Consider the following 22091-nt stretch of genomic DNA (forward strand, 5'->3'; position numbering starts at 1 on the left):
CTGTGTGCAAAAAGAAGCCTTTGGTGTCACTTTATGCATGAGATGGTCCTGGTTACAGTCATTCAGGTTACATAAGCACAGATGTAAAAATAACCATCAAAAGATCCTTTAAAGGATGAGACCTGCCTAATAGAGTAGCTGTTGAGACACACTCATTATAAAGGCTTCAAGAGTGTCCAGGAAAAATCCCCAGTTTACCTCAAAGAAGTCACCTGAACCACACACAAACTACCAGGTTCCAAAAGAAAAGAAACTCCTCTGTATGAACTTTTTTGCCAGCCACAATGAAGGAGAGAGACCTGACGGTGGCCAGGAGATGCATATGCTTCCTAAATGATTAATTTTCCCAACACTCTCCTTAGATACTTTTCCACTTAAGACTCATGGCTTATCCCATGTTTTTCAGGAGAACGTGTGTGAAGTACTTTAGAACTAGGAAGTAAAACATTTTTGTTCACCTTACGTTCTCACGTCTAAGAATATACAGGATTGGTACAGAATTCTACACTTGACGCACACCCCAATCCCTATGTTTTAACACATGGAAGGGAAACTTGGGCACCTCCAATTCCCTCTGTGAAGCCATAGCACAATTTCCACTGTCCCTGGGGCAGAACCAGACTTCTCTACACTCCTGTATTGGTGCTCATAGGAAAGTAATGGGATCGCCTAGATTTCAATAGTGAGAGTGTGTGCAATTGCTGATAAAACAGAGACTCCTCCCCGAGCTTTTCTGCACTCAATACCCTTGAATTTTAAAGTGCAGTTGTGTCTAAAAACTGAACTAATGTTCAGTAATGCACAGACATGTGCAAAATAGCCAATACCCTGTATACTACAGTACTATGTATATGGCCTGCATCGATGCAATGAAGTCTTCTTGATCCAGATGGGGATTCATGAGAGTGCTATCAGGAAAGGAATATTTATAAAGTAGAAACTATAAAACTCCCAGTGTTAAGTACATAGTCGTTTGAATTCATATAAAAAATAGCAAATTTTAACACCAAAACAAAAATGCTAAAACAAACATACTACACTTAGACAAAATGAACTCTCTACCAGTATTTATGGTCACGTACTGTGGTCTGACATTGACGTTTCTAACATCATATCACTTTCATTCATTTCAATCTCAAATGTTTCTTCCAATGGGCGACTGGTATCTGTACTTTTCCTTTGATTTGATGTCTCTAATGTTACTATGCCACTTTCATCCAGAGTTTGTCTTTCTATGTCGAATTCTCTGAAATCCCAGGGAGGTGAAATTATGTTCTTTAATGTCTTCACTGTGTGTACATCAAAGTCATAACATCTTAATTTGTCTTTGATCTCCGTTCCTAGGAAAACAGACAAACCATTAGTTTATTCCAAATGAACACTCCCAAAAACATCTCTCAAAGAAACTGTTATCCAGAAACTACTATAATCCTTTGCTTTCAGATCATCAGGGAACTATTGCTGCTTAATGACTGAAAATGAATAGAATTGTTTTGAAAAAATCCAGCAGCCTCCTTTTTGAAAAAAGCATAATAGAAGAAGCACTACTCAGATTCAAAAGTCTGTTATGAGATGTAATTGCCAATTCCCTTCCCAATTCTCCAAGGGGCTTTTTTCCTTGTTTAAGTTACACACAGCTTGGTTTGCATTAATGCATATCACATGGCTGCATGGTTCTTCCAGATGTGTTAAATAACTACATATGGAGAAAGACAATATTGAGAAGAAACATCTGCTTCAATTGTGCAAAAAATCTGCTGGAAAAGCACTAGAGCACATAGATGGCTTTTACTCTTAAGGCTTCAGCCTTCTTAACATGCTTGACAGAACATCAACTGTGTTCACTACAGATAAAACACTAAGTTCAATGAAGCAGAAATCTGTCACTGTAAAGTTGTGGGGGAGGGGGCAGAAAACTTTCACGGAAAATTTAAAACTATGGCAATATAATGTATTACAGTTATGAAGCCCTTTTTTTTGTTACTATATGTAAAGCTGTATTTTTGGAGTCAGAAGAATTTATCCTGTCTCCACAGAGCCAAGTTTTAACATGGTGAAAATGCCTTGCTCTACAGCAGCATTAGCACTAGTGCTCTGATTTCCTAACTCTGTATCTCTCTTTTATTTTTTCCTTATTCCCTTTGGTGTCTAAGCTGCCACAAATCAACATTTTCTATAAAAGAAACCATCAAAACCTTCAATGATAAATTGTTTCCTTTCTTTATGCTGGTAAGAATTTACTGTCATGATGTTCACAAAAAACAGTGGTCATCTGCAATTGCTGTGAAATTCTGCATCATTTAGCCATTAAAAAAACAACCAAAAAATCCAAACAAAGGCATACTCTACTTTGTAAGTTGATGAGGTAGTGGTAGACAGTCTTTCTTGACATAGGAATAACACTCCTCTCAAAAGACTCAATGATTTAGAGTCATATAGGTTAAAGACTTACCAATGTAGGCTTCAGAATCACCAATGTACATTTCTATGCAGTGTCCAAGCATTGTGACTGAAAATGTGTCATCCCTCCTGAGACCAAGGGCCTATTAAAAAAACCAGTAAAAAGTATTTAGTATCAAATAAAACAGTAGCAGAAGTCTGCAATAGTTCGGTTTGTTATTTTGTTGTTCCACAGTGCTATCTGAGCATAGTCTTCACTCTAAAAGCAAAACATTGCACAACTCAAATAACACCATCACATGAACTCTCTGAAGTAGCAAGCAAGCAAAACCAGAAAAGCATATAAATACAGACAGAGAAGCATTCAAAAATCATGAGATATAACATATGTTGCTGTAAAATTTCTCCTTTAAGGCATGGTTTGGAAGTATTTGAAATTACTTCAGCTGCATGACAAGCTTATGTACATGAAATGTAAATTGCAATAATGACAGTCAAAGTTTGCCAAAGAGGCCATTTTTTAACCTAATCAGTAGAAAACTTCAGAAGCTATTTTTTAAAAAAATTAAGATTATAAAATAAACAGTAATTTGGAGGCTGGGAAAAATGCTAGTTCTCTTTTCCAAACCTAAACCAGAACGAAAGAGGTAAATCAGAGAATCTGTGACCAGCACTTTAACTGAAGGCAGTTACGTACCGTATGAAAATAGTCGATTGCGCTTTCAAAGTTGCCCATTAAGCTGTGTATGTAGCCAATGGCAGAGTAAGTAGAAGCATTCTGAGGAATTAATACTAGAGCCTGGCGATGGTATTCCAGTGCTTCTTCATACTTCCTGTTAGGGTTAAATACAGAAGATTGATTAGTAAGTGGAACACAATTGTGCCAGAACTTAAAAATTATTGCTTTATACTCTGAACTTAACAGAATGTACAAAAGACTCATGGATATTGACAATTTTCTTCCCCAGTGTAATTGAGAAATCATTGTTCTCCTTATGTAGCAAAACAGATGCCTACAGGAGGCCCCATTTGGAGATGATCTTAGCCATTTGATATGGTAAATTGCTTTACATGCTTAATGCTGCTCATTGTAACATTGGCTTGCTTTCCGTAGCTTTCATTTGCCTCCCTGGGGGAGCGATGGAGCAATACGAGACTAAATTCTGCATCATTCAAACTGAGAAAAGCTCTCTGGGCAGAAATTTCAGAAGCCTGTGCTGCATACACTGGTACTCTTGTCAATTCTGTTTTGCTATACTCTCTATCAAAAAAGGAGGTTTACACATACCCATAATTTCTTTCAAATACCAGTCACCTTTTCTTTGAAAATTATCTATTAATTAGACTGATTGTTACATTTGTTATTTTATAAAACAAGGATTAAATGTACACTATGACATTACTCTGAGAAATTAAATTTTCACGTTTGACATCCCAGTTCCACATTGTTAAAAAGAAAGATAGCAGTTGCCTACTCATGACAAATTTTAATGACTATAGTGATAATGAAATTATGTAAACAGCAACACATGAAGTTGTTAGAGGGCATCAAGTAACAATCGAGGCAGAAAAATTATGCAACTGTTTGCTTGCTGCACAACCCTTTCACGATGCAATTTTATTTTCACTCATAGTATTCACATGTCCAATTGACTACCACTGTATTTTAATATGCTGCTTTCAAATTACAACCCCTTAATATTAGTGAGTAGTCATAGATCCAGCAAGTTTTTTCATAATAGCCATATTGTGTATTACAAACTCTATTAAATTAGTTATTACAGAGTTTTTAAGTTTTCAAAGCATATGTACAGCTGCCTAAATTCTCAACTTGATTTTCTTGAAAGATGGTTTACAAGGATGCAAAAATATATTAAGGTTTGATTTCTGAACCTGAACAAATACTACAATGCAAGTTGTACAAAGAGTGATGTAAGCAGTTACTTACTAACTTACTGTAGAAATTTAAAAAAAAAGACAAAAGTAATCATAAACAAAACAAGTATTTGAAAAAACCCTGCAATTATACTCATGAACAGACTCCAGAAGCAGTGCCTTTTGTTTGATCTTGGCACAAGGAGTAACTATTATATGTTCTTATTTTATAATGAAAATGAAGACTAATTGGCAATTCGAGCACAAAGCAATTACTACCAAAGCCAAAGCAGAAGTACAACTTTCATCTACCATAATCACATTCTCATTAGCAGCTTTGAAAAAAAATTACCAACTGGGCAATTAAAACCGTGACACTAAAAAAAGAACAAAAAATATGGCATTGATTGAATAAAAGAAAACACTGGTTAAAGTCAGATTAAGGTAATTAATGAGAAAACATGTCTCTGTGTTAGAACTGTTAAAGCTTGCATAGGTACTTTGCACTTTTGCTGTTCATGGAATGGAAACATAAAATGAAATAGTTTTGTTCTACAAAAACATAAAGTAATATTTCCTTGCTGTGTTAATGGGACTAAATATTTCACTTCAATAAGGAAAAGTAAGTACTAAACCAAGCAATTAATTGGCACAAAACCACCTTTATGTTAATTAAATCAGTGGACATATTCCAATATATGAGGACTGAGACAGCAGACAGCTAAAATTCACACCCATACAAAGATCTAAAAGCCTATGATCAAATCTCTATCTAATAAGAATCAATAATTAAGGAAAGGCTTTTATATTAAGGACTTTAACTGGTGTGTGGTAAACTGGATATAAGGGGCGATTAATGTATTTACATTCACAAGCTGATTCAGAGAATCATCTTCTTATAGGGTACTTCTACACTGTTCTCATGTGGTAGATGATATAAATGAGAGAGAAAGCACATTTTTGCAGCATTACAGAAAAATGCAGCTCCAGTAGTCTCTGCTTACTTGAGTTTTCTGCAGACATGTCCTAAGTTGTTCAATAAAGGCTCCCACTTATCAACTGTCACCTGCAAAATAATGCAGCAATTCAAATAACTGCAGCTTCTCACACTATAACTAAATTTGTTAGTTACAACAAATAAATGCCTTATTCATTTGAATGTTTGGGGTTAAAAAAACCCCAAACATACAAATGAATAAGGCATTTTATTTATGACCAAGAAAATTATCAGGAACATTTTAAATTCTTTACAAAACACACATTTAAGCCCCAAACCTTTATTCAATAACTCATTTTTCTATTTTATCCATTCCCCAAAGCCAATTAAAACTTGGGTGCAAACCAAATAGAACTTGTTTTCTACTTAACTAAAAAGAGTCTTAGCTAGGAGCACCGAAAACCCCCTCAAATTAGGTATTTGTAAAACAATCATGAATACTGGAAGTCTTTTTGCTGTCTTCTCCATGGTCTCACTTCATCTGCTCTACATAAATTAGCTCATTTATGAGGAACACAGAAGACAATCTGAGCCAACAAAATCCTTAAAATGCTTTTTACTGAAATTAAAAATAAATTGAGCTTTTGCATTATGAATTTGTGGTTTATAATAATATAATACTATCTTCTGAATCTCTACTTATTTTATGTGTTTCCTACACTAATTCTAAATATTCATTTGCGTGTTTCCAGATTGCTGGTATTTAGTACTTCTCAATAAACATGAAAAATGCCACATAGAAAAGAATTTATGCATACACGTAAATTTAATTCTGGTCTATAAAGCTTATGGCATTTCCACGAACAACATTACATTAGCTTTAACTAAAACAGAACAAGCCCATTTATATATTGGTGAGCATATAAATTAGTAGCTGCACAGTTTGTTTTAGTAAATATGTGCCTTGTCCACATGAAGATTTTTAGTTCTTCAGCACTTTCCACTTTATAGCTTACTGTGCTCTAGAAGCAATTTCCTTATATTGATAGGAGATGATTTGTTAACACAGTAGCGTGAGGTGATGTCCTCATTAACTAAATTTAAGCTAAAAATTGAGAAAACCTATCTTAAAATTCACAAGAAGCCTGTCACAAGGTGGTACTGCTTTCATTAAGGCATCTTGAGTTTCTTTAGTACAATATGCTTCTTTAGACAAGATGATATCACACAAATAACCATTACTGCCAATAGGTACACATTTACTTGTACTCCAGCGTGAGGAATCAGGATTGTAATGGTCAACTTTTGATTCACAAAAGCACCTGAACTACATTTCCTAACAAACCTTTTGCTAGTGATTGTTTTGGTTAATTTCAGGAAAGTTAGTTAAGCATCTCTGAGCACATTCCTACTCAGTGTCTCTATCCGGGAGAAAGAAAACAAATCCATACCTACAGAATTATGACCCCACAAAAGTGGAAGTCATTCAAGAAATGGCTAATACTTAAGGTAGCAGAAACCATCGTCATATGTGTACCCAGTTCCACCCTCAGTCAAGAACAATTGTTCTTCTAAGACCCAGGTCTGAGAATAAGACCTGGATTTCACTCCCCAGTCAGTGCTTATTTTTCTTTTAATTTCATACAGAAAAATACTTTTTGTTTTTTCCTGTAGCACTGAAGATGATACATGACAATTCTCCTCTAAAAACCCAACACACCAATTACAAGTAGGTGGTCCAAGTTTTAAAGTCAAATTTATATTGTATTGCTTTTAACTTAAAATAAGAACAACATAAATTGTCACAAGACATTATAGAATTTGCTAGTTTTACAGATTTATAATCCCATATATTAGTAGGAAAAATACCTCATTTCCAATAGCTTTGATTTTTTCCAGTGCATCAAGGAACCACTTTTCTGCAGTCTTCCAGCTAAGAATTGAGGGGGTGGGGAGAAAGAAAATTAAATTAGTGAAGAGTTTTCATTAGCAGTATGAGAAAACTATATTACAAGGAAGAGTTCTTTGATATTATTTCATTGTATGAATGGAATTAGATGTAAAACACAGTCATTTACACTTGGCTATATTTTGCATTGTGGTCCTAAGAAGTAATAAGACAAAGTTTAAAAAATCAGAATCAAACCAAGTATATTGACTAAACACTTCATAGAACTGTTAGGGTTTTTTTCAGAATATATTTGGAACCTCCTGAGCTGACAAAATGTTTTGCTGTACAAAATTTTATAGCATGTGTGCATATAGATGCCTTCAGGCATGCAACTACATAATGACTAGCACATGGAAGGTAATATTCATCTCTGCATGCTCCTCAAGCATTAAATTCTGTCTTTGTTCAATCTTATACAAGAAGAACAATCTAGAAAGCAAGGGTTTAGGGTAAACACCATCTAGACTAGAACCAAAAAACACTATAGCTCAAAGTAAGTACTTAAGTACACATACTGACACATTACACTTCAGAGTAATTCATGTTCAGGATAGTATTTAATCATATTTTGCAAGCTTACTCTCCATTTTGAAATGCTACCACTCCAACTTCATGCATAACAAAAGGATCTTCAGGTGCAATGCTTAAAGCTTGGCTGAAAAACCGTTCAGCTAACTTGGAGTTGTTGGTCAAACCGTATTCCAGTCCAATGTAGAGCATCGGCAAATGACACCTAAAAAACCATAAAACAAACTGTGTGTTTGTTTTTGTGTGGTTACTAGGAATGGAGTTGCAAACTATAAAGAAATGCCAATTGTGTTTGCATATGTTTATGTACAACCAAGTAAAAGCTGATTTAAATGGACTATTAACCTAAAGGGAAGTTTGAAAGATTTTACATCTCTGTAAGTTATTGACAAGAATTTAAACTCCAATACATGACTATAACATGCTCTGGAATTACATGTATTTTCTCAGTGCTTAAGTTAGTTCTGAAGGTTTTTTCTCTAGTTTCCTTTGTACGTTTAATTTACAAATAGAATATGGAAGAAGCAATAATTAGATTACATCTACCAATAACCACAATCAAATACAACAGTTTTATATGCAATATTACATTAGTCCACGACTCATTTTACAACCTTCTCCCAGAGCATGAAAGAGCTGGTTAGGATATTACTATACAGCAGTTGATGACCTGGTGTAACAACCATGATTTACAAATTTCATAGATCTGTCAGGTAGAACATAGATTACCTAAATATAAATCTTGACTTTAGAACTTACAGAATCACAACAGCAATCACAAATAATGCAGCTAAATGCAGATGATTAAATTATTTGGGGTTTTTTTTTGTTGTTGTTGTTCTCTAACAGATAATTATTGCAAATGTATTGCTTCTACCTATTGTTTCAAGGGATATAAATCAATATTCTACACTATCTATGGATGTGGATATTCCTGAATATGACATTTTTTACATACCCTTTCATGAGCTGTGCAGCTGTGAAATATGCAGCCATTGCTTGGTCGTGCTCACTCTCAACTGCAAATGAATGCCCGTATGCTATCCATGCAGGTCCATAGGTTCGCTCAAGTGTAGTAGCTTTGCTAAAACACAAGCAAACACATCTGAAATTAAATTTCACCTGCTTCAGATGACTGCTTAGATAGCAATGCTGTGTCACACAGTTAGGTATCTGTTAAGAAATCACCTGCAATGACCAATGGTAAACAAAGTTAATTTTAAAAGTTCAAACTCTTTAGCACTTAGAAGTTCACACACTGTCATGAATTCATGATTGTATTATTTCTACTACTTCATGGACAGCAGAATTATTTGATATTATTAAACATAAACAGTTATATAGTAGGTGAATTGAATAAAATATAGAAAACATTAGTAGTGACTCATAATGTATTGCAAAATCCTAGCTATACATTTGAAAATAAGTATATGCTAAAAAAATCCAAGTTTCACAAGCAGGATATGAAAATACCAAATGAACACTTAGGTTGAATTGTGTCTTGAAATTTTGCTATATAATTGTTCTAGCCTTGAAGACGACAAGTATTTGTCACACCACAGGCCATGCATCAGGGAAGTATGTCACTCAAGTCTCAAGCTGAAAACTGCAACCTGAGCATCAAGACTGCACTCTAGAGTCTTTACAGAAAGATGGACTTGACAGGAACATTGGAAAGCTGTATAGATTATTTTCTGAGTCTGAAGGCAAGGGCATTCGTAACTAAACAGCTCATGACAAAAGTGCCCAGTCTTTTCTTAAAAGCTTCTGACATGGAGATCCTACATGCTCCACAAGTAATCTACTCTATTGCTTAACTATCCTTAAACACTTCATTTTTTTCCTAACATTTAATCTAAATTTTGTTTGCCACAGTTAAACTCACTATTTCTCATCACAGCTCCTAGAGAATGGTGTGTTCTCTGTCTCCTGGGACAAAATTTCACATATTCAGACGCTTGCATTTTGCCACCCAGGACATACTTGGGTATTCAAGTGTGTCTTTGAGTTTCGTTTCTGAAAACCACTGCACAGCCCACACTTGTCCCAGCCTTGTTAGCTGTACACTATCATTCTTCTCCCAGAAATTTAAGCTTCTTGTTACTATTTCACTTTTACCAGATCTCTTTTTCTTTTTGCCAGAACTACTCTGAATTCTGATGTTTCGTTTGTGGGTTTTTTTGTTTGGTTTTCTCTTCAACACATCTATAGACCCTTTCTTTCTGGCTAAGGATGCTTATAGATTTAAAGATGGTTTTTATTTCACCACCAAAACCACATATGTCACTCAGGACAGCTTCTTGAAGAACTTCACACTGATACTTGTGAGGAATTTAAGCAGTTTACTCATAATAATCAGGCATTTAAAAAGTCTAAATAACTAACCCAAAGGCTTTACCTTTATTGTCTATAAAGGTCTTAAGAAGAAAAATGAAAGTCTTATAGGTTGATTTATGCCTTCTCAGTTTAAGCTTACAGCACCAAAACAAATGCCCTACTTCACAGCAAAGTCCTGCTCTCCAGTGCTGATATTCACTACATATACAGGAGACCTACAGGAAAGAGCATTGACCAAACTTAAAAAGTCCACAGTTGCTTGTGCACAGAAAAAACTAGACAGCCAAGTGTCAGAATTTTCTATCTAATTCTTTCCTTTCAGATACGAAACCTGAGGCCGGGAGAATGCCTGAGTGTCTTCAAACTAAGGACTGAGGCCTGATTACCTAGCTGTAGTTAGCTTGGCAGCATGAGTGAATGCAGGGACTACACCTGCCCATAACAGCCAGGTGACTGCCAAAAGAGATGCTGCATTAGTCTCTATCATTTTTAAAGTATCTAGATGGATGAAATCTAAATTGCCATATCAAAAAAAGGGTGGCAACAAAAGGAATATTTTACTAGTAACCAGTTTAATGAGGGTTCTGTTTATGAGCTTGCAAACAATCACAAACATTAAATATTTATTTAGCAAATGAGCAACAGGAAAAAAAAACTACCTGAGATATCTTCTAGCATGTTCATTTTTGTGGCCAACCATGAGATAGTAGCATCCTACTGCAAACCATGACACCTACACATTAAAATCAAAATAGAATATTATTAGATATATCACAGTCATTTTAGTGAAACATCAAAAGAGAGAGACAGATAATAGAGAAGTCGGGAACATTTTCACTGAAATCACAGTCAGCTCTTCAAATTATTTGATGATATATGCTGGCATGTAACTCTTTAACTGGGGCTTGTTCAGCTCTCAAAGAGAGAGCTAAGTGGAAACCTGTCTTCAATTATCTAATGATAAGGAATACAGAAGACAGAGCCAGACTCTCACAGGGGTTCAGTGACAGGATGGGAAGCAATGAGTAAAAGTTGCAACACAAGAAATTCAGATTGAGTCAAAGAAAACTAATTTTCACTGTGAAGGTGATCAAACCCTGGAAAAGGTTTCTCAGAGACGCGTAGATTTTTATTACTGCAGTATGTGTTTTAAATTTTTATTCAAAGTTAATAACTCGCACTGAATACCTTTTACAGACACTTTGTTTTAAAAAGAGAACCTTGGTATAAGAAAATTACAGTGCATAGAAAATAAAAGGAGTGAAGCATTTTTACAACCTTCATCCAGAAACAGATTTTGAATTCTGTTGCTCAAACTGACTATTACATTACACCTTTTACATGCTTTCACTAAAAAAACTACCAGGCAATGAAGGCTTAGAACAACTTACAGGATTATTTGGGTACAAGTCCACCAGTTTGTGAGAAAGATAGAAAAGCTCTACATAATGGGAAAAAACAAGAAAAGAAAATTAAAACACGGTAAAACATTAAGATGTTTCAAGTCTTTCAGCTTTCCATACAAAATATCCAGAACATCCAACATTATTAATTCACAAGTAAACAAAAATATTTTCTGTTCAGTGGTAATGCTTCAAACTGCCTCAAAAGAGATTTGGTTTTGCAATTAACTAAAAAAATCCCAACCAAAACAACCCATAAGTATTCACGGCACACAAATAAGCAACTATACTTCCCACCCCTTAAGAATTCTGCAACAATTTAGGTCATTAACATACATTAAAATAAATGCCTGTAGTATTACACTTGAATGTACCTTGTCAAGGTAAAACACTATTGAACTTTCTACATCTAAAAGGTATAACATACTGGCTAGATCCATTTCAAAGTAGAGTCCTGTGCATTAATATGCTGAAAATAGGACAAAAGCAAATAAATTATTATATTACTTAGAATAATTCTAAGTGATTACTTTTCTAATAAAAATAATAATTCTACTTATTGGAATAACTTAATACAGATTTTCTGACAATAGCTGCAGTAATCAGATACAGGGTAACAGTTCTACTGCCTATATGGTTTCAAAAGAAACAGCATTATGGTACGTAAAATTTCTATTTCTTCAGAGCACAGGGCTCTTAAACCGATGAGATTGTCCTAGAGCACTTTGCATCAATTCTCAGCTCCAGAAAAATCAAATTTTAAAACAGGCTTAAAAAATACCAACTTATTTACAAAATGCTTCTTGAGGCAGACTTAGAAGAACAAGCAGATCACCAGCTCGACTTTCAGATGTAGTTAACTGTAAAATAACTGAGAAGCACATTCACTAATCACCAAGAAATGCTAGTACTCCTAATGACCTATTTGCATACATATAATGCACCATCCTCTGACAGCCTGCACTATTATATTTTCCATTTGGTTTTAAAGACATTCAAGCTTTGATTTGGATGTTTATATGCAGCCTGAAATAAGAAAAAGCTATGCCAGCTGCAAATAAGCTATTATTGTAATTCCAACAAAGGTGTTGCATGATTATTAACTTGTTTGAACTAAAGAGGCCTTCACAACAGCGAGGCAAGGAGAGTCTAGAATCTTTTCTAACACCGGATAACCATGTCCACCCAAGCATACACAACTGCTGAGGAATTCTTTCTGGCGTCAATTAATATAATTTATTTTTCAGCAGAAAAAGTACACCCAGATGCTCTACAAAGATCACCTCAAAACACAGGAATGAGGCAGTGTAGCTCACTGTCCTCCTGGTTATATAGTCCAGTGGTAAAGAGACACTGACACTCATGATCATAAATGAATAAAGACTCTCTGCACAACTACTTCCCCCCAGTCCTGCTGTCAGCTCTGAAATTCCCTTCTTTTCCAGTTACCACTGTTTTCTTGAAACTGCAGGTAGGAAGAAAAATATATGTAACATTTCAAATGGTACATAAGGGGGTTACTTGGCATCTTTAATTCTTTATTAAAATTGAGGCTTTACAGTATTCTGTTGACTCATTAAAATGTTGGGTTTCTTACCATTTGCTTTATTAAGCTCCACAAGTGTCCCTATATGTACAGGTAAACAATTTGCATGGAAGGGATCTTTTTCCATAACTCTAAAAGAAAAAAATAAAACAAAATCTGCAATGCACATTTCAAAAAATTTAATGTGTTATATGTAAGCTGCTTGTATAGTATGTAATGTTCCAGTTAATTACCACTTTAGGCAAAGAAAACTATTTGTGACTAGGAGGTAACTATTAATGGCGTAATAAAGACTCTCTTCAGACCAGAAAAATAACAATTAATTTACCTTAACAAAAGAGGAAACCAGAAAATTCTGTCAAGCTGAATATACAATTAGAAAATCAGAATACAATGCACTTTTATTTGCAGGTCACTTCAAATTTAACTATCAGACAGCAAGCAACAACATTTCCGTTCATCTTTTCCATATATATTGACAGCACTTTCAAGCAATAGTTCTCAACTTCCTGAGCTTAGCACTAGGCAGTATGCCTTAGGAATCAGATTTTGCTCAGTTGTAGAATTTTGTTTCCTGTGGCATTCAGAAACACAACCACATGTTCAGATTTACAGTAGCTGAGAAGCAAACCAGGGTGGTGTTCTGACCCTTCTGACAACTGAGCAGCAGTGTATGCCCAGGCTGTATAACAACTGACACTTGGCCCATCAAAATTAGAAATAACATGTTAACTTTTAAAATTAATAATATATTATCATTAATAACATCATAACTTTTAATCAGCCAGAGAAATCATACTTCCTAACTAACCAACGGATTAAAACCTGCTCATTACAAAGACGAAACAAGAAGTAGGCAGAGAGCAAACAAAACTGAAAGTACCAGAGAAAGGAAGGGATGGTTGAAGGAAAGTGCAGCACAGTGCTGAATAAGTGGAGTTTTGGTTTGGATACTTCTGGTGCATATTATAAAAATAATGTGTCTTGCCATACACGAGCTACACATTATAAATACCTGAAACATATATAACATATATTCTGAAATACATATCAAACTGTTATGTGTGTCAATCCATTGAACAACAATATTGGCTATAAGTCCAGGCAAAATGATTACACTTCACGATATGAGGAAAAAAACCCTAAAAGTTGCTTTGTATACTTACACTGAAGTAAGCTTGTAACACATTTTGAAATCACAGTTATAATAATGTCTTTCAGCTAAGGATACCACCACGTCTAGGTTTTCTTGAAGACCATCTACTGATTCAGGAATCACTGTTTCACTGGGCTTATTATACTGAAAGAGAAAAGAAACATCGCGTGAAACAAAAACCAATCTAAAATCAGATGATCTAAGTATTAATATTTTTAGTGCTAAAAGAATATTTAAGAAGCACTAAAGTTCTTAAAAATTAAATTTTCAAACTGAAAGTCCATAAAACAGGTATTTGGTAAAATGCTTCTTTACAATGTACTTAAAAGCTCATTTAGAACATGAAAGATGTTTGCCAGGGTCAATATCTTAAGTGTAGGCTGTAGAAGTTAATAATGAGCAATACATAGTTGGTTTTCAGTACTCTCACATTATCTTTGGGAATAAAAAAGTCTGGAATGATGTTGCTATATCGGGTATACTGACATTTTGTCTACATTATTAATGCTCTTTTTCTTGGCATAGAAGTTTCTCAAGAAATAAAGCTTAAGAAACATAAATCAGAATTTCAATTTGTCACCACACCAGAAAACAAGTATTCAGAACACTGTTATACTACTCCATGAAGTGATATGTACTGTATTAAAAATTTTAAAATAGCCAAAAATTACAAAGCCCTTATTTATTTCAATGTTCACAATAAATGGGATACAAGAAACTTTACACCCAAAGTCGAGACTTTCAATCAATTCTCTAGCTTTTTAGTCAGTTTGGGGATTTACCTTTTTCAATTTATTCTCAAATAAAAAGTGAAGCAATTCCTGTTCTTCTTCTGTACATTGTCTACTAAGAGGTAGAGATTCAAGAAGTTCTTTTTCTGGAGGAATTAAAAACAATCGAAGGGGTCATATTACAGAATAAACAGCAAGATACAACATTTTAAGAACTTAAAGATGCAAAGAACTTTATGCTGGTCATCCCAACTACAGGGAAGATAACAGCACAGATACACTGAAACAGATAATACTACTAATGATGGAAATTAAGGAGTGAATTCTTAGTTTTTCCTTCTACACTGTTAAATAAATTTTAATGAAGATGAGATAACACACCACTGTTTTCATGTACTCTACATGTCAAATTTTATCACTCAGAATGCTCTGTTAATCAACGCCTGCTATAACTAAGCAAACACCAGTAGGGTTTCATGGATTCAAAGCTATGAAGTTGAGAACACAGGTAAAGACATTGTTTAGGCTGGACAAAGAGCATGAGAGCTTCCGGAGCTAACAAACAGGAATGCTGCGTTACTTTGTTTCTTTCAGCTCTTAGCACTGCAAGACTGAAAAAGAAAAGATCAAATGCAAATTTGCACAGATCGTAATTTTCACTCATTTCATACATTTTCTATTATTTGAATTATTATTTTGAAGTCTGCTATTTGTTTTATGGCTTTAATTTTAATCTAGGAAAACGCATATTGAAAAAGCAGGTAAATTTTACTTGTACTTGAGAAATACTTCTATCCAAACCTTCTTGTGCTGTCAGCATATGGTGTGACGTTAAAAGATCAAATGCTTCAAAGCAGTAAACATCAAGCTTCAAAGCCTCTTTGTAGCTGTAAGTTGCCAGGGCTCTATTATCCAAAGCATCATAGATCTTCCCTCGCAAAAGGCATATGGAGCTCTTGATCTGGTGGAAAAGCAGGACTGGAAGTCAGAGACTGAATCAATGTTTACCATTTGGTTTTGAGCACAAATCAAATGGGCTACCTGGAAAGTAAAAAGCATTTCATGCATGATAGAACCTGGTTTTCTAGTGCTGTTTTTAAATAAAAAAAATGTTTCTGCTATCTCAAAAAATTTCAAAAGAATGCTCTGTCAGGTTATCTAACAAACACATGCTTGAAATAAGCAATAGAAGGATAGAATTTATCTTTTCTACTTCTGGCATCCAGCTCTCTGATACTGAGTTGTAAGCTAATAATACTCACAGAGAAACTGTCACTTCTTTGTTGACCATTAAACCACATATTTCATGCAAGACATGAAAAAGGCCAAATCTGTGGACTCAACTCTTCTGAGCAGAAACATATATCCTTCCTTTCAATCCAAAACAAAGATGTTCCAGAAATTAAAGCAGTGAAAGATTATTATTAGCACAGTTGTGCTAAAATGTCTAATAACTAACATGTTCTTTCAGAATTCCCTAGATGGGTATTCAGCACAGTCAGAAGGCCACAGAAGTGTCAGCAAAAGAGAAGGTTAGCACATTACCCATCTCTATCACCAGACTAAACAGACAGATCCAACTCTCCCGAGTTCCCGCATCAGAAACAGAGCAGCTGCATCAACAACGAATAAACCTCAGGAAACTTTTAAAGCAGTAACACCGTAACCAGCTCAGAGATCAGTCACCCAGTCTGTAGTGTCTGTGCAAACTAGGGAGAATTTTGAGCTAATATTTCTTGTTGCAGTACCCATTTCAGTAGTTCTCTCCTTTGGCAAACCAAACCCATTCTCTTCCTAGTGAACTGCATTATCACAAGCATTTCTGAAGGTAAAGACTGACAAAGTCAAGTTTTTTGGCTGGATTACTTTTCAGTCAAAAGAGTTTCCCAATTTACTTCAATAATCAGCCAACAAAACACCAGGGCCAGAGTATCGTGAAACAGAGAGCAAGAATAAACAGCCAAAGCTGAGGACTTCTTCCTTTGCTTGTAGTGGTAGTTTAAATATTCCCAATAAACAGATGCACCACAGTCACGTAGTCTAAGCTACTTCTTCTTAAAAACCATTATATCAGCATTATATCAGTCCACATCAACAATTTAACTCACTTTGCTACTTCAGTCTTACAGGGAAAACACCACCTATCAATCGTCTTCACTGTAGTTTCAGCTAATAAATTTCAATTTGTAACTCTGAAACTGAAGACTCTTCACAGACCATTCAGCCTACACGTGGTACCAATCCATTTTAACTGTCTGCCTATGCAGGATTTTTTCACTGAGCTTCAAAAACTTCACCTTTATATCACATAGTTTTCACAAGTGTGATCAAAAAATGTTCCACTGAGAATAACACTTGAGTGTTTATGAAGTAATTCATTAAAAATAACCAGAGAAGAAAACTTGCTTTGTTATCTCAGAACCTTCAGCCCAATTGAAAGAAATGTTAGCTCACATTATCAAGACTGAAATTGCAGCACAGAGATAAAAGACCGTAAAAAACAACACTAGATCATGAAGTTCCTGCAAAGTGTCTGCAAATAATTTATGGGAAGTTGTCAAAGAGCACTCTTTATTTTTGCAAACCAAGTTACTTCCATACAGGAAGTTAACACATGATCTGTGACTGAAAAGAGAATAATTCAGCATTTTTAAAAATTATGTTATCGGAAAAAGGAAGCTTAAAATGCACTTTCAGATTCAACAGCTGTCAAATCACTTTCTAACTTCACGCATTATTTTTCTCAGTTATAAAAATATCTGTTGAAATACTGTCACTTACAGAGGATTGTGACATCTCCCAGTCTGTGGCAGAATCTTTCAATCCGCTTTCATCCTTCAAGTACTTTTCAAAAAGTCGTTTGTTGATTGGCTCCTCCATATCAAGAATATCCAGGGCCTGCTGATGCTCTTTTGCAGCATACTAACCAAACATGTACATGTAAAAAACAAGGTTGGGTTTTGAATAATCTGTACATAAAGCAACAATAAACAACACAGCATCATGTTTCAAAGGCACAGATTGTTACAACCAGTTTTAATTTTATCAGCAAGTTTTTCATGCATGCATATGCTTAATTGGCCATATGTCATTTTATAATTGCAGTCAACTGTTTTACTGGTCACTTATAATATGCAAAAAAAATATAAAATGAGCACCTCCAGAAAAATCTATTATTCAGCATTATGCAATCAGAGAAAGGGATACGCTCCTAAAAACAGTTAACACAGGCTTTAATAAACTACCATCATCTTATTCTATAAGCTGTACATTATTCTATGTCTACATTTAATCTACCAATTGGTTCAGTTGTCTCTGTGAAAGCACTGCATTTCACTATTTATGTATCCCATTTTATACAGATGCATAAAGCTATTAACTATAGTTATATGACCATAAATCACATCTCCTCTGGTCAGCTTACAACCAACCCATCAAAAATGAAAACATGAAGACATGAGACAAAAAAGGTTCATGTTCTTCCCCCACAAAATATTAGAGGACTATTTCCTGGAAAAAAAGTCAGTTAGATTTCTTCAGAGTAGTACTAGAATGGATACCACAGTAACCAAAAACACTGCAAGTTAAAGAACGAAATCAACTGTCGCAAAAATTAAACCTGTTATTCCAGTGAATATAAACGTCTACATTGCCTTTCAGGTACCTAATCTTCCCAAGATGTGTCTTTCATTTAATTTGGTTTGCTTCCAATAGCGGTTAAAATGTGTACTCACATGACATCTAGCTGCAAGGTAGCGACACGCTTCATATAACTGAAAGAGAAGTTTCATACATAACAGTTACAAAGAGAAAGCATGTTTACTTACACTGCTAGACTCCGTTTTGCTCTCTCCTTTTTCACTTCTATGGCCTCTTCACCCCTTTTGCCACCAAAAGTCTTTCCTGACCAACATGACTAAGTCTGTAACATTTTCTCTACTACTAAACTCTCAAAGGACATTTAATTCACTGTTGCCTTCCCCACTCATTATCAGAGTGGAAGGACAATTGAAACAACTACATCTGAATCACAGAATCATAGAATCAGCTGGGTTGGAAGGGACCTCCAAGATCATCAAGTCCAACCCTTGATCCACTAACGCTGTGGTTGCTAGACCATGGCACTGAGTGCCACATCCAGTCTTATCTTAAAAACCTCCAGGGACGGAGAATCCACCACTTCCCTGGGCAGCCCATTCCAATGTCTGATTACCCTCTCTGTAAAGAAATTCTTTCTAATATCTAACCTAAACCTCCCCTGGCACAACTTGAGACCATGCCCTCTTGTCTTGCTGATAGTTGCCTGAGAAAAGAGACCAACCCCCACCTGGCTACAACCTCCTTTCAGGTAGTTGTAGAGAGTGATGAGGTCTCCCCTGAGCCTCCTCTTCTCCAGGCTGAACAGCCCCACCTTCCTCAGCCTCTCCTCATAGGCTAGAGTCACTTCACCAGCCCAGTTGCTCTCCTCTGGACCTGCTCCAGGACCTCAGTATCCTTCCTGAAGTTGCACTCCACCTTCCCATACCTACTGCAGTTACATTCTTGGACCCTTCTCTTTTCTGGGACCCTATCTGGGGACAACACTTTCAATCTGACCAATATAAAGGGGGCCATATAACCTACATCATGCAGGACCACATAAACTGTATCATGCAGGTTTTTCAAATTACTTTTCCCATAAATGTTATCCTCTGATGGAAGAAGTCCCTGTGGTTAGCAGCAGAGGTTTAAAAGAGGGCTAACATTAGTAATTCTTTGACTAAAATGACTTACCTTATCCAACTTACGTGATCGAAGGGCGTGTGCTGCCCTGTGATACTGAGCTGTTAGGTAAAGACATTGGGCCAGCCAGTAAATATCTTGTGGTTCCTCTAAAATAAAAGAACAAATTATAAACCATTAAATTACAATATATCTTTAAACACTTTCATACAGAATATTCACTTTTGCTTCACTAGAGAAGTACTTTTTCCCTATTCCAGCATTCTAATGAGTTATAAAGTTTTATTTTTATATATAAATACGTATAAACAACTCATCTACTACTGAGAGACTAAAATGAAAAAATAATCAGATTTTATCTTCGAAGACATCAGATAGTGCACTGGACAGTGAAAACAAAGAATGTCATTCTAGAGGTTTGACATGAAAAGGAGACAGTGATACAATGATACAGATCTAAAAAAGCAGCAGTTACAAGTTACCCTGCCCTTGGACACACGGTAGAAAAAAAAACAACCCAAAATTGTCTTTCTCAAAAAAAAAAGATCGGTGGGAATCTATCAACAGTGAAAGCACTAGCCTTCTGCAGCTTGATGTTACGATTCCAGAAGGACAGCTTAGTACCCTCCTACTTTACTGGCAACCAAAGCCTTTGTGGGATCAAGCCCCCAGAATCATTTTATGTGTAACTGGCCCATGGCCATAGACAGACACTGGCAACCAGCATCATCTCCCTTTGTAAACCTGCAGTCTACTTGTCACCCAGGACAATCATGAGTCCTGCAGGAAACCACCATGGTCTCTTGTATCTTTTGCTTTTTTTCTTTTTGATTCTTAAGGTAGGCAAACCTTAAGGTTTGGCCAAACATTAATTTTAGCACAAAGTTCAAAAGGGAAGGAAGATGAGCTCTGCTCTATTTGGAAAAATACCATTCCAAAGATCACAAAAAAGGACTTATACCAAACTCAGAACTACAAGATTTATACAAGTATTTATTTCAAAACCTTCAAAACAGAACACTATCGGAAAAAAAGTTAACAAAAACAAAGATTAAAGCAACCACTTACCATGAGAGAGTGAAGCTACTTTGTCAGCCCAAAACAGGGCACTTTGATACTGCTGCTGTAAAAGCATGACAGAAATAATTAGTATTCTTTTGGTGTTAGCTTTTGACTAGACCAGGTTGCTCAAAGCCCCATGCAACCTGGCCTTGAACACTTTCAGGGATGGGGCATCCACAATTTTTCTTGGCAACCTGTCCCAGTGCCTCACCTCCCTCACAGCAAAGAATTTCTTCCTGATATATCATATAAACCTACGCTCTTTCATTTAGAATCCATTCCTCCTTGCAATGATCATATAACCATTAAGTTTGGAAAAGACCTCCGAGATCATCAAGTCCAACTGCTGACCGAACTCCACTGTGACAATTAAACGACGTGGCCAAGTGCCACGTCCGCTCAGTTTTTGAACACTCCCAGGGATGGTGACTCCATCACTTTCCCTGGGGAGCCTGTTCCGATGCTTAACCACGGTTTCAGTGAAGCGATTTTTTTTTTTTAATATCCAAACTGAGCTTCCCCTGGTGCAACCTGGGGTCGTCTCCTGCCCAAGGTAAGCCCGGCACAGCTTGCACAACCCAGCAGGGCGAGATCCTGAAAATACGCCTTCGTTTCATAGCTACTCTACAGCCGGCTGTCCTCTTCCCCCTCCTCCTCCACGCGAGGAAAGCATCAGGAAAACCCACCAGGAGGCCCCGGCTCCCACTGGAGACCGCACAGGCGGCGCTTCCGGCCCGCCGCACCCCTCTCCCACTGCCACTCCCTCCCCTTCCAGGGAAAACGGGGCATAATTACAAAATTAGCACCCTCGCCGCCGCCGCAGAGCTCGGCACCGCTGCTCGCCCCGCCCCAGCCTCTCTCTTTGCGGGAGCCGCGCCGAGAGCGCCTTTTCCTCGGGGAAAGCCCGCGGGCCCGCCGCCCCTTGCCCGCTGCCCCCGCCGGGCGCTCACCTGGTCGATGTAGTGCCGCACGCGCTTCCTGAGCCGCTCCAGGTTCATCCTCACTCCCGTGCTGTCCCTGGATCGGGATCCCGGAGCCGCCGAGGGACCGCGGGCCGCCCGCCGGTGCAGCGCCCAAACCCGCCCCTCGCCTGCCTTCCCTCCCTCCCGCCCGGAAACAGCGCCCCGAGCACGGCGTTCCGGGGGAGGGGACATCCCCCCGCGCGGGCCGCTGGCCCCACACCCCAGTAAATAAATTAATTCTGAGACTTTTCTCTGCAGTCCATCCCCCGGCAAATTTATTCTGAGGGACTTCTTCGCAGTTTCGAAGTGAAGAACTGTCTCTGCCAGATTGCCAGCAGGCTTGAGGTGAAAATATTCCCCCAGGACTTAGCAGCGATGGTGGATGGTGTGCCGGGAGGTTTCCTACGAGTCCTGCATCACCCAGTCATTTTTGGTACCACACAGCTTAGGGAATCATTCTCCACTGCTGAAACGTGTCAGC

The 22091-nt window shown here is 36.8% G+C and overlaps 1 protein-coding gene across 1 annotated transcript; it reads right to left on the bottom strand.

Annotated features, from left to right (window-relative positions):
- Positions 1–911: 911 nt before the first annotated feature.
- On the bottom strand, positions 912–21722 carry CDC16 (cell division cycle 16). Its single transcript, XM_027743412.2, has 18 exons — positions 21599–21722; positions 20655–20709; positions 19638–19735; positions 18599–18637; positions 17646–17786; positions 15666–15825; positions 14916–15010; positions 14144–14277; positions 13029–13108; positions 11420–11469; positions 10688–10761; positions 8650–8775; positions 7744–7896; positions 7082–7145; positions 5280–5341; positions 3098–3233; positions 2453–2543; positions 912–1340 (listed from the first exon to the last, which is right to left on the bottom strand). Exons 1-18 carry the CDS (start codon positions 21644–21646, stop codon positions 1075–1077), a joined length of 1872 nt encoding a protein of 623 aa, XP_027599213.2. The 5' UTR covers positions 21647–21722; the 3' UTR covers positions 912–1074.
- Between the last annotated feature and the right edge of the window lie 369 nt (positions 21723–22091).

The sequence above is a fragment of the Pipra filicauda genome, unplaced genomic scaffold, assembly GCF_003945595.2.
Source record: "Pipra filicauda isolate LSUMZ 115617 unplaced genomic scaffold, ASM394559v2 scaffold115_size4368891_pilon, whole genome shotgun sequence".
Classification (NCBI taxonomy): Eukaryota; Metazoa; Chordata; class Aves; order Passeriformes; family Pipridae; genus Pipra; species Pipra filicauda.

Bases quoted from the DNA above. Each gene is read 5' to 3' on its own strand.
- CDC16 (XM_027743412.2), bottom strand. From the start codon at position 21,646: ATGAACCTGGAGCGGCTCAGGAAGCGCGTGCGGCACTACATCGACCAG. The intron at 15,826-17,645 runs GTAAGTGACAGT...CTTTTCCACCAG, and splicing joins GGGAGATGTCACAATCCTCT to ATCAAGAGCTCCATATGCCT. The intron at 13,109-14,143 runs GTAAGTATACAA...TTTTTCTTTTAG, and splicing joins TGTTACAAGCTTACTTCAGT to AGTTATGGAAAAAGATCCCT.